The sequence below is a fragment of the Mastigoproctus giganteus genome, chromosome 1, assembly GCF_048544385.1.
Source record: "Mastigoproctus giganteus isolate SK-2022 chromosome 1, ASM4854438v1, whole genome shotgun sequence".
Classification (NCBI taxonomy): domain Eukaryota; kingdom Metazoa; phylum Arthropoda; class Arachnida; order Uropygi; family Thelyphonidae; genus Mastigoproctus; species Mastigoproctus giganteus.
The window spans coordinates 172,289,620-172,302,482 of NC_143575.1; the positions used below are offsets into that span (position 1 = coordinate 172,289,620).

General features: G+C 37.1%; 1 protein-coding gene across 1 annotated transcript in view; it reads left to right on the forward strand.

Annotated features, from left to right (window-relative positions):
- LOC150091264 (TBC1 domain family member 2B-like) overlaps nt 1-12,863 on the forward strand; it is a 175,453-nt gene that overhangs the window by 53,420 nt on the left and 109,170 nt on the right. The window contains exon 10 of the mRNA XM_090389863.1: nt 5,630-5,739. Coding sequence (XP_090245989.1) covers nt 5,630-5,739 — 110 coding nt within the window. The remainder of the gene's footprint in view (nt 1-5,629; nt 5,740-12,863) is intronic.

Genomic DNA, 12,863 nt, shown 5'->3' on the forward strand with positions numbered 1-12,863 from the left:
ATTGCCCCATTTACAGCAGTGAGAAACACTCTTTGCCTCATTTTCAGCAATGAACACTGAGTATTGCTCATCTCCTACCAGATACAACACATGTGAACAAAATCTTTACTTTCCTCAAACAGATATAACTCTATAATGCACTCTAAACTTCAACTGCAATCCATATTGATAAAAAAACAGAGCATTGAACTTACCATAGTTAGGTGCATTATGGCCATGTTGCCCTTGCACTGTAAAGCCCACAAACAAACAAACACCCTCCATCCTAATAACATTTCTATTTACAATCCATCCAAAGCCAAATTTATCACACGATCCTGCCTAGGTGCCTCCGTAGCCAGGTGGGAAGGAGCAGCAGTGCGTAGCACACGCTTCTTGATTAGACTGGGGTTCGAGCCCGTCACCACCAAATACAGAGGATGCGGAAATGTCAGGCAATGACCACCGCATTTCCCGGAGCAATATGGCCTTAGCTTCTAATGCTCCTAAAAAACCAAAATAACAATAACAAACAACCCTGCCCCATCAGGATGCTCACATTACTCTGAGTAGGGTTGATTTTATCCAACATTTTGAAACAAGATGGCCACCATTTGATTTAAGTGTCACCTGTTTATAATTCATTTGTTTACATCCGAACAGTTTCATCTGAACCAGATTTACAATATTACTTTCGGGGGGGGGGGGGGGGATAAGAGTTCCCCTTGACAGGGGTAATTATTTTTCAGATCTGATGGAGGCCATCTTGAAACAAGATGGCCTCCACTCAAAATACAGGACCAATTTGTTTGAAGCTCTTTTAATTCAGTCCAGTTGAAACAAAATTTACATTATTTGATTTACAGTACAAATTGTCTAGTTTCACTAAAATCACCTTCATCGCGTTATCTTCTGATCTAGGGTTTGATGAATTGGAAATATCAGAACTTCAATTTTAATATCCAGAATCAGATTCACTAAGAGAAATTTCGATTTCTTTCCCATTATCTGCCAGTTTTCATTATGAAAATCAATGTAATATAAAAGAAGCCAACTCTCAGATGACAAATTAAACACATTGCTGTATGTGTTTTTCTCAATAATAAAATGACAAAAGCAAACATTCCAGTACTACTTGAGAAATCTTCACCAATGCATCCATGTGAAAAGTAACCCATGTTGATATTTCTGAATTGATGAAAGAAATTTGCATTCAGAAGACAAACAAGACATTGAAACATGCCATTCATGTAATTGACAAATCAATTTTTGATCACTGTGTTGTCTACCAGGCAAGTGTTAAGTAACTGATATGCAGATATATTATAATATCCTTTAATTAAAAATTATTTAATTAAAGAATAAGATATAAGATACCAAGGTGGAACTATAACCTTATGTTATAGTTCCATCTTGGTATTCTTCTTCAACACTGATAACAGAACATGTTAAAAAAAAAGTGTATTAAAACAGAGTGAATCTGCTTAGAAAGATGTACAGGAAATGTCCAATAAAAGTCAAACACTGATACTAACTCAAGGAAAATGTAATTGCAAAACAATTTAGAAATGTGTAGCCATTGACTCTTTTTAAAAATTTCCATTGACGAACAAGCTGATGCAAAACATCATTTTAGTTTGTAGTGAATCACCAAAGTAGGTGAAATTGCATTGTTTTTGTTACATCTCATATTGTGAATGTCTTCACAGTGAGTTTCCTCATATTGCATTACCTTAAATAAGCAACACTTCACCAGTAGAGAAGACTAATGTTACTTATTCTCAGTAGTATCACCACCCAGATGACACCATTTTTAAGCTTATTGGCCTCTCATCAATGGGTGGGTAGATACCCCAATGATACATGTGACAACTCAGTTATGAAGTTTAACTCCACAATATGAGAGATGCCAGGTGGTGTCACAGCAATTGTAAAGACTAAAAAAGGGGTTTATGGTGCTGAAAGCCTCATACTATAGGAAATTTACTAGACAAATAATTTAGTGCAAAGCATCATTGGGGTTCATTGTAAATCACTGAAGTAGATGAAATGGCATTGTTTTTGGATACCACTAGCACTACCCAGACAGTGCTATCCACTCAGAATAAGTGACATTAGCCTTCTCTACTGGCAAAGCATTGCTTATTTCAGGTAGTGCAATACCAGGAAACCCACTGTGAAGGATTCACAATATGAGATATAACAAAAATGATGTCATTTCACCTACTTCGGTGATTTACTATGAATTAAAATGATGCTTGCGCTAACTTGATATCTAGTAAATTTCCCTTAGTCTGAGGCTTTCAGCCGTAAACCCCTTTTTAATTGTTACATTGTTATATATTATTAAGTAATTATTATTATGTTATTATTTATCCCTCTTGGGGGGTTCCCACTGCGTGACAGGTACTGGTACCAAGTGCACAGGGTGGTTGTTATATCTGACTGTTACTGTTGGTCGAAAGAGACTCTGACCATTCTACTGGTGTTCAGGATTGCAACTTTCTAGAGTTGTAGTTTATGTAGTTGTTCTTTGTGTGGCCTGTTGCTATTAGGTTCTTGTTTATTGTTTGACACGGTGATTGGAATGAGTGTTACTTATTCACGAGTTGCATTTCTTTGACCTAGGACATTTCTATCCTAGGTCTCTGTATGCTTCAGGGGCTATTCTGGGGTGCACTTTATACAGAAAGTTATCTGAGTGATATAAAATTATAAAATTGATCAGTGAAATTGATGGCTTTGCTTTTTTATTTAATTTATCTTGCTATTGATTTGTCTATTGCACCAAAACCGGACTAGCTGGCCCTACTTCCTTGTAGTCTGGGGCAGGCAGTCAGGGGGGCTGCCTCAGCTGACCAGACAGGCCACTTGACTGACTGGAGCAGAGGTGTTACAGAGAGAAATTTGTTAATCCTATTTCCATGCCCTTGAATTTTAGCTCCTGGGGCCACAACCAATTGTACTTGGGCATGGATGGTTTTAATCTTTTTTGATAGATTTTGGAAGGGTTTTAGTGAATTTATTCAGAAAAGCTGTGAGCTAGGACTCTTGACCCTTATTTTGTATATATTGTAAACTGGAGATATGCAAATGTATCTCCAATTCACAAAGAGGGGGGGTCAAAGGATGACACGAGTAATTACAGACCTGTTAGTTTGACTTCTGTTCCAGGGAAAATAATGGAGTCACTGGTTAAAGAAGCATTGCAGGATCATCTAGATAAGACAGCAGTAATAATTCAGACACAACGTGGGTTTGTTAAGAGGAAGTCTTGTCTGACCAATTTGATTGGATACTATGACGTGGTCACAAAGGAACTGGATGCAAAAAATGATTTTGATATCATATACTTGGATTTCAGGAAAGCTGTTGATACCATTGCACACGGAAAACTACTGTACAAATTGGAGCAGTATGGCATTAAGGGCAAGTTGCTACAATGGATAAAAGGATGGTTGAGTGGGAGAAGACAGAGTGGTAATCAACAGATACTGCTCTATGTGGAATAATGTTATTAATGATGTCCCTCAGGATTCGGTGTTGGGCCCATTGTTGTTTTGTATATTTATCAGTGATATTGATGAAGGTATATCACGCTTAATGTCAAAGTTTGCAGATGATACAAAGGTTGGCAGGGTTGTTAATAACAGTAATTGCAGTATGCTGCTGCAACAGGATATGGAAAAGTTGAGCAGATGGGCTGAGAAGTGGCAAATAAAGTTTAATGTTGACAAATGCAAAATACTGCATATGGGTAGCAGTAACCCCAGAGAAATATACCAATTTGGTGGTATTACACTTAGGGTAGTAGAGAATGAAAGAGACCTGGGGGTAATTGTGCAGTCAGATATGAAGTTTTCTGAGCAGTGCAGACAAGCTGCCAGAGTAGGTCATGGAGTTTTGTCAGTGATATACAGGAATTTTGCAAGCAGGCATAATTGGGAGGTGATTATCCCCTTGTATAAGGCAATAGTTAGGCCACACCTTGAGTACTTCATACAGGTCTGGAAGCCTCATTTTAGGAAGGATGTAGAACAAGTACAGAGAAGGGCAACGACTGGTGAGGGGAACAAAAGAGTGCTCTTGAAAGTTCTCTGAAAATTGCAGCTTCTGGAAACTAGGCACCTGTGATGCGATCTGATTGAGGTGTATAAAGCCTTGAATGGTTTGAGCATTAATTCAAACTGAGGAAAGACACTTGTAGAATAGTTGTGCGGATTTTTTGCCTTTAGCCAGCAGGTAATTGATTGTTGGAACAAACTTCCATCTGTTGTTGTGAAAGTTGAGATTAAATAAATTCAAGGCAGAACTAGACAAACATTTGGAACGAATGGATCAGTGAAATGGGAAGGTGTTTTTTTTTTTGGCTGATGCTGTAAAAGCTTGCTTTCTTGCATCATAAGCCTCTACTAATGCTAATGGTAGTTGGTTCTCTAAATTGGGATCCAACTTTTAATTAGTAGTAGTAGTGGCATGTGATGCAAGAAAGCAAGTGTATGAGCTTATGCAGCATCAGCCAAAAAAAAAAAAATTTACAAAACAATTTCCTCTAAATGTTTGTCCAGTTCCTCCTTAAATTTATTTAACCTATCAACTTCCACAATGACAGATGGAAGTTTGTTCCAGCAATTAACCACCCGCTGGCTAAAGGCAAATTTCCGCACCTATTCTACATCAGTCTTGAATTTATGCCCCCTTAGGTTCATAATCTGAACAACTGGAAGAATCCCATCAGAATTCAGTGTGCTCAACCCATTCAAGGCCTTATACATCTCACAGGTGCCCACTCAAGGCCTTATACATCAGATCACCTCGCAGATGCCTAGTCTCCAGCAACTGCAATTTACAAAACATAAGCCTCTCTTGGTAAGAGGATCCCTTCATTCCCCTCACCAATCTTGTTGCCCTTCTCTGTACACGCTCAAGCAAATCTACATCCTTACTAAAATGAGGCCTCCAGACCTGTACACAATACTCAAGGCGTGCCCTGACCATTGCCTTATACAGAGTGACAATCACCTCCTTTTCCCTGCTAGCAAAATTCCTGTATATCATTGACAGAACTCCATGACCTGCTCTGGCATCCTGTCTGCATTACTCAGAAAACTTCATATCTGACTGCACAATCACTGCCAGGTCCCTTCCACCCTCCACCACCCCAAATGCAATACCACACAGTTGGTACATTTCTCTGGGGTTACTCCTACCCATATGTAGCACCCTGCATCCATCAATGCCAAACTTCAGTTGCCACTTCTCAGCCCATACAGCAAACTCTCCAGATCCTGCCACAATAGCACACTGCCATTACTGTCATTAACAATCCCGCCAACCTCTGCACCATCCACAAACCTCGACACCAAGCCTTACACACCCCATCAATACCACCGATAAATACACAAAACAACAGTGGACCGAACTCTGCTGGACTCCACCAACAACATCTGTCCACAAAGAGCAGCACCCATCAACCCCCCCGACGTCTCCCACTCAACCATCCCTCCATCCATTGCAGCAACCCAACACCACTCCGCTCCAACCTGGACAGCAGTCCTCCATGCACAACAATGCCAAAAGCCCTCCCAAAATCCTCATATGACATCAAAATTGTAAATAGATGTTTACAGTTTTATTTATACAATGTCAGGTGATTCTGAACCAGATGGAATTGGAACTGCAACTTCAGATATAGCAGATGAAAGAGAGGCGATAATGGGACAAATTCTTTCACAAGCTCAGGAATTAACAGAACTGGAGGTTTTTTCATGTAGAGCATTACCAAGGACTTCCCCAAGGTTTGGGTATCCCCCCCCTCTCTCTCTCTCTCTCTCTCTCTCTAACCTTCCACAGAATTCACAAAGCTCAAAAGATACCAAGAAGAGAAAATCTATAGCCAGAAGTAGTACCAATAAACATGATCAAGATAGTGTAAAGAGTCCAAGAGGATCATATAAAATAAGGCGGAAAGATGTTTTGATCGGACCTTCAATGCTATTTTTAATGATTCAAATTGGAATGATTTAATTCTAGAGGAATATGTAATTAAGTTGCAGAATGCTATGTATATGGCTTCAAATTCTAGTATGAAGAAAAAAGAAAATAACATCAAGACCAGTGTTGTGGTGGAATGAAGGTTTCTGGCAAAAGAGACTTAATTTAAGAACTGTGAGAAAAAGATTCCAATACTACCAAAGGGTAGGCAATACTCCAATGATTGAGTTGTATAAGTCCTGTTATAAAAGCTTGCATAAAGAATATATTAAGGCTATAAATATATCTATGTAATTTGTGGATGAAGTTTGTGTTTGAAGTTTTGAGTTAGAACTCCATCTCGTCAGTGTAGCCTTTGGAATGTGTTTCTGCACTATGTCATCAAGAAATTGCATTCGTTTTGTAGAGTGACTGAAAAATGAGGCAAGACCCTCAATGGTCTTGAAAAATATTGTGCATTCAGATATGAATTTCACTGACTGAGACAGAACAAGATTCAACTTGTGAGCATAGCAATGGGGTAAATAATGCTGATGGTGCTTTTTCCCTTACTTAGCTTGAATGCCATTTAAATGTGATGCCGTTACCAATGCTCCATCGATGCTATAAGTTTATCAGCACAGATGTATTTTTATAAATTTTTAAATATGCATTCTGCTACACCAGTAGCTGTTCTGTCTTTAAGTTCATCAAATCCTATGAAGACTTATTTAATTTAAGAATCCAATACATATCTTAAAACTGTGGAACACTGAGGTGTATTTGACATATCAGTCATTTCAACCACTTCTATAGCAATGAATGGGGATCTCTTCTTTAATATTATTTTCTACAGCTGTTCCTACTGCTTCAATCAAGTCATTTTGGATCTTGTTAGAAACACCAGAAAAAACAGATGATGTCTGTAAATGTTGTTCCAATTTTTCATAAAATTTTGCAGTGTAGTTCAGTAACGCAATATAATTTCCACAATTTAAAGAGGATTTGCCTTCATTATTACTGCAAAAAGCAAGTTCTTGTTTAATCAAAAAGCAAGTAACAGATATTAATTTTTGCTGTATGTCTCTGTTCTCCTTTACCTTTTTATTGTGAATTTCAATGCTAAGTTTTTTCAGCTTATGTATGCTTAAGTCGATTCATGTAGATCCAAATGTTTTCAATGCTATTTGGCTTTCATAATGTGCAGCAGCTCTTTCGTGTTTACTTAAAGCATTAGGCAAATTATTTAAATCACAATGTCCGTTTCTTACCCACACACTTTCACTGGATACAGAAAATAACACGCATGGGAAACAAAAGAGTATTTGTTGTAATACAGCTGCACAACCAATCTTTCTTGCTATACCATACAGTTTGCAATGTTCTTATTATTTTTGTCCCTTTATGCTGTTGAAGTTGTTTCAGTTCTGGTGTTGGTCTTCCACTTTTAATCACATTAGACTTTTCTTCATAAGACAGATTAGAAAAATTTTTAAGAGAGAGAGACACTGTCCATATTTGAAAAAGGATAAATTTTGGGGAAAAAAGTATTAGTATAGTAATAAAGTATCAGCTCTATCACTAGAGGCAAATTGATGCAACAATACAGCATACACTCCTCACTCTGCAAAGACCGATGGCACACTGAAGCGAAGGCAGGAATTATTCTGCCTTTATAACATGGTATTTCATATATCTGGAGCTGCTTAACATGGCACATGGTTTAACAACGTAACACGTTAGTATATATATTGAAGTTGAAAGGCACAGGGAAAAAGCTCTATCAGTAGAGGCAAATTGATGCAACAATACACATGCATACACTCCTCACTCTGCAAAGACCGATGGTACACTGAAGCGAAGGCAGGAATTATTCTGCCTTTATAACATGGTATTTCATATATCTGGAGCTGCTTAACGTGGATGCCGCCTCCGTAGCCAGGTGGGAAGGAGCAGCAGTGCGTAGCACCCGCTTCTTGATTAGACCGGGGTTCGAGCCCGTCACCACCAAATACGGAGGATGCGGAAAGGTCAGGGAATGACCACCGCATATCCCGGAGCAATATGGCCTTAGTTGCTAATGCTCCTAAAAACCAAATTACATAACAGCTTAACATGGCACATGGTTTAACAATGTAACACGTTAGTATATATATTGAGGTTGAAAGGCACAGGGAAATTGTGCCTGTCTAACCTCAAAATAAACCCATTTACTAAATAATACATTAAATTTCATGCATTAAATTAATATTTTTATAATGAATTAGAAATCATTTACTTTTTATATTTAATAATTAATATTTTTAATTTTAGTCTGGCTAGGCACTGCCTAGGAAGCTACTAGGCTTTTCATACCAACTAAGAAATATTGTTCAAGATTTAGGCCTAAATGGATGTCAGATGAACTAATGAGACATGTGGCAGAGAAGAAAAATGCATGGGATACATATAAAAGAACGTCCCTGGGTCAAAACATCAAAGGCAGATATGGTTTTGATATCAGAGAAGTGGTGTCACCCAAATATATGAAATGAAGAAATGGAATTTGGGGAGTACAATGTATACAGGAGGGATAGACAGGATAGGAAGGGAGGAAAAGTTATGCTATTAATTAAGAAACACATAAATACAGCCAGTCAACATGGCTGGACAGTGCAGTGTCGAGTCAGTTAGGTGTGACGTAAGCACTGGGAAAGAAAAATTGAGAGTAGGAGTGTGTTATAGGCCCAATGACTCTGACGAGTATAATAACTATACAGAGAAATAGAGTGGGTCAGTAAATCAGAGTGTCTTATAATGGGGTATTTTAATTTGCCAGATATTGACTGGAATTTGTGGGTTGGTCACTCACACACTAGCAAGGCTTTTGTGGATTTATTGGACGACTATTTTTTACAGCAGCATTTTCGGGAGGCAACTAGAGGGAGTTGCCTATATATTATACTCCTGATCTGATTATCAGTAGTGATTCTTCATGCATTAAGAATTTGCAATAAAGAAACCACTAGGTGGCAGTGATCACAGTGTGGTGAAGTGGGATTTACTCAAAGAGGTAACTACCATCAAGGGTGAAGGGAAGGGTTTTTGCTTTCGTAAAGGTGACTATGGTGGTCTGAGACAGTATTTAAATTCTATATGGTGGGACCAACTGATGATGTTAACAACAGAAAATTCAAAATGGGAAGCATTCAAAGAACTTATATTGGAAGCTATTAGGCTTTACATACCAACTAAGAAATATTGTTCAAGATTTAGGCCTAAATGGATGTCAGATGAACTAATAAAACATGTGGCAGAGAAGAAAAATGCATGGGATACATATAAATTAACAGGTGACATGGTAGCCTATGATAGATATAAGCTGGTGTGTAACCAAGTCGCAAAGAAGGTTAGGCAGGCAAAGGCAGATTACGAGAAATCTTTGGCAAAGGATGCAAAGAAAAACAGCAAAGAGTTCTTTACTTATGTAAACTCTAGAAGGAAGGGAATAAATCAGATTGGTCCACTTGATATCGATGGTTCAACTGTTGATGATCTTGCTCAGGTAGCTAACAAACTAAACGAGTATTTTGCATCTACATTCTTACATAAGGAGTTATTCAGGGAATGGCAGAGGTGAATTAAACTCTGGCAGTGAGCTAGATGATTTTGTAATAACTGAGAGCAAAGTGTAGGAGAAATTGTTGAGGCTAAACATAAGAAAGGGACCTAGAGTGGATGGGATCTATCCAGTTATATAGAAGGAGGCAGCAAAAGGAAGTAAGCAAACCCTTAGCCATAATTATGAGAGCTTCCTTGGACTCAAGGGAGGTACCCATGGAATGGAGATATGCAAATGTGACCCCAATTCACAAAGGAGGAGGTGCCTCCGTAGCCAGGTGGGCAGGAGCAGCAGTATGTAGCACATACTTCTTGATTAGCCCGGAGTTCGAGCCCATGACCACCAAATACAGAGAATGCAGAAACGTCAGGAAATGACCACCACATATCCCCGGAGCAATGTGGCCTTAATGCTCCTAAAAACCAAATAACAACAACAACACAAAGGAGGATTACAGAGTGATGCAAGTAATTACAAACCTGTTGGTTTAACTTCTGTTCCAGGGAAATTAATGGAAGCACTGGTTAAAGAAGTATTGCAGGATCATCTAGACAGGACTTTAGTTATAGCTCGGACACAGCATGGGTTTGTTAAGGGGAAGTCTTGTCTGACCAAATTGATTGGATACTATAATGAGGCCACAAAGGAACTGGATGCAAAGAATAATTTTGATATCATATATTTGGTTCTTAGAAAGGCTTTTGATACTTTTGCACATGGAAGACTGCTGTACAAATTGGAGCAGTGTTGCATTGGAGGCAAATTGCTGCTATGGATAAAGGGATGGTTGAGTGGGAGATGACAGTGAGTGGTAATCAATGGATACTGCTCTTCGTGGTCTAATGTTATTAGTGGGGTCCCCCAAGGGGACATAAATTCAAATTGAAGAAGGAACTATGCTGCAGGATAGATATGTGGAAGTTTGCCAGTGGATATGTGATTTTTGGTACAAACTTCCATCTGTTCTTGTAGAAGAGGGCAGTTTGAATGAATTCAAGGTAGAACCTGGCAAACTATTAGAAGTGATAGAGAATTGATATGAGAAGTGTGGTTTTTTTTTGCTGATGCTGTATAAATTTGCTTTTTGGCATCATTTGCCACTACTAATACCAATACTAATAAGGCTGCCATTCCATTTTCATCTGAACTGATCAAAGTATTGAGTCAGTATCATACATTCATCACTATTCATATCGTTAAAATGTCTTCAAAAGGAATCGAACTCTGTATATATAGTGCAGCTGGGATTTCTTCTTGGTGAAAAATATTTCTTCCAAATTTATTCATATTTCTTGAAGACAAATGAAGTCATCATGAATGATTTTGCTGTCATAAAAGACTTTTCTTGAAATATCATGCATTTTAGATGATGAAAATTTGTTTCTTCGGTGTGTGAGAGTTTTTTTTTTTTTAAACCCTATATTTGTGTATTCTGTTAATTGATATAGGGCCAAATTGTAGCACCACATTTTTTGTCCTTTTTATTGCTATCACTAAATACACACAGTGTCTCATTTTGTGTCATTGCAGTTGTGGATCTTTCCATGTCTTGAAGTATGTTGATGTTAATTTTAAACTGAGTGGTTCAGAAAGATAATTATACAAATTTCTGACGTGTAGGAATTGATGGGTCTGATAAAAGTGCAAAGTGAAAATTACACACAGTGCCAAAAACTAAAAAGGAAAGGATGGTAAAAATAAGAAGTATTGTAGGTGTGTGGAAAAAAAAAAAAAAAAAAAAATGTGAATATCCTATATGTTATGATGAATTAAGAAAATTATAGGCTGAATTGCAATTCAGCCTATAATCAGTTCCTACATACATGTATAAACTTTTGCATCCTGTACTGCTGCTTTGCATGTTCTGGTGCATCTGTTATATCTTATTTTTATTTTTATCTATCAATTGACGCTCCTTGTTTAAACTTATGATCATATTTTGCATTGCATATATATATATATATATATATATATATATATAGAATTTTTTCTGTAGTAGACACAGACTTCTCAGTCTTATTATCATTACTAGTTTACTTTAATTTTTTTTTTTTTTTTTTAAGTCTGACTATTATCGCAAATTTGATTGATGCTGTTTCACATCTGAAATTATTTCAGATGTGAAACAGTATCACCTATATAGGTGAAGAAAAAATCATATATAGTGGATTCTGGTTATTTGGGACACATCAGGACTAGTGCGTTTTGGCCTGATTAAGAGGCTGCCCCAATTATGCGAAGTTTCATGCAAATAGTTAAAAATACAGTATCAATCATAACAATTGATTCTCTGTGCGATCAAATACATTACAGTGATCTCACCATAGTAAAGTACAGTTCACTATATGATATGTAGTTAAGTGCCTATCATTGTGATCATGCTTGTGAATTGAATTTTAATTCTGTTAAACAGCGATAAGCTGGAAATAGAAGGAATATTATCCACAGGCTATAAAAATAAAGATATATTAAGCACAAGTTTACACTTTATTACCTTACCAATTAAAAAATTAAATGATGTGTGAAAATCGAAAGAATATTTTCCACAGATTGGCAAAATAAAAATAATTTTACTCTTACATGCATAGCTTAATTAATACATTCTGTAATATGTACATACTAACTAGTTGATATTTCTGTTCACTGACATTTGGGGAAAGGGTTTTAAATTTAAAACAGTAAAAAAGATAAGCAATCAATAACAAAGAACACGGCATGCACAAACTGCAACTAACACGATCTGTGCAAGTGAGATACACAGTAACAAGTTAAGAAGCTTAAAAAATAGGAATGAAGAGAAGATTCTGAAAAATTTATGTTTTTTATATGATTGAAGATTTCATGGATAGGGAAACACATTTCACCATAATAACGTAAAAACCCACAGAATTCCAGCTATCAGTATTATCGCAAATGCAATAAGATCGAGTTTACTATCCGTTTATAATAGATTGCACTAACAGAAAAGTCTAATAAACTGGAATCTGCTAAATGTTTTTATTGTTTTATGGTTGTGACCTTCAGAAATCCAACCAGACCACGTGGTATGATCAGAGACAATTGTAGGTTAATCTCGAGTGCTGCAATCTCCTGCCCCCGATTAAACAGCAAATTGTCCTAATTAGCGAAGAAAACCCTGGCTATTTTTTTAATTTGGTTCTGTTCTTTAAGATTTACCCCAAATAAATGGCTACCCTGATTAACCGGTGTCCCAAATAACCAGAATCCACTGTATTTGCGTATATGATTTTGATTGTTATTGATTATGATTATATATTTTGATTATGTTACTCGTTTTTATTGGTTATCT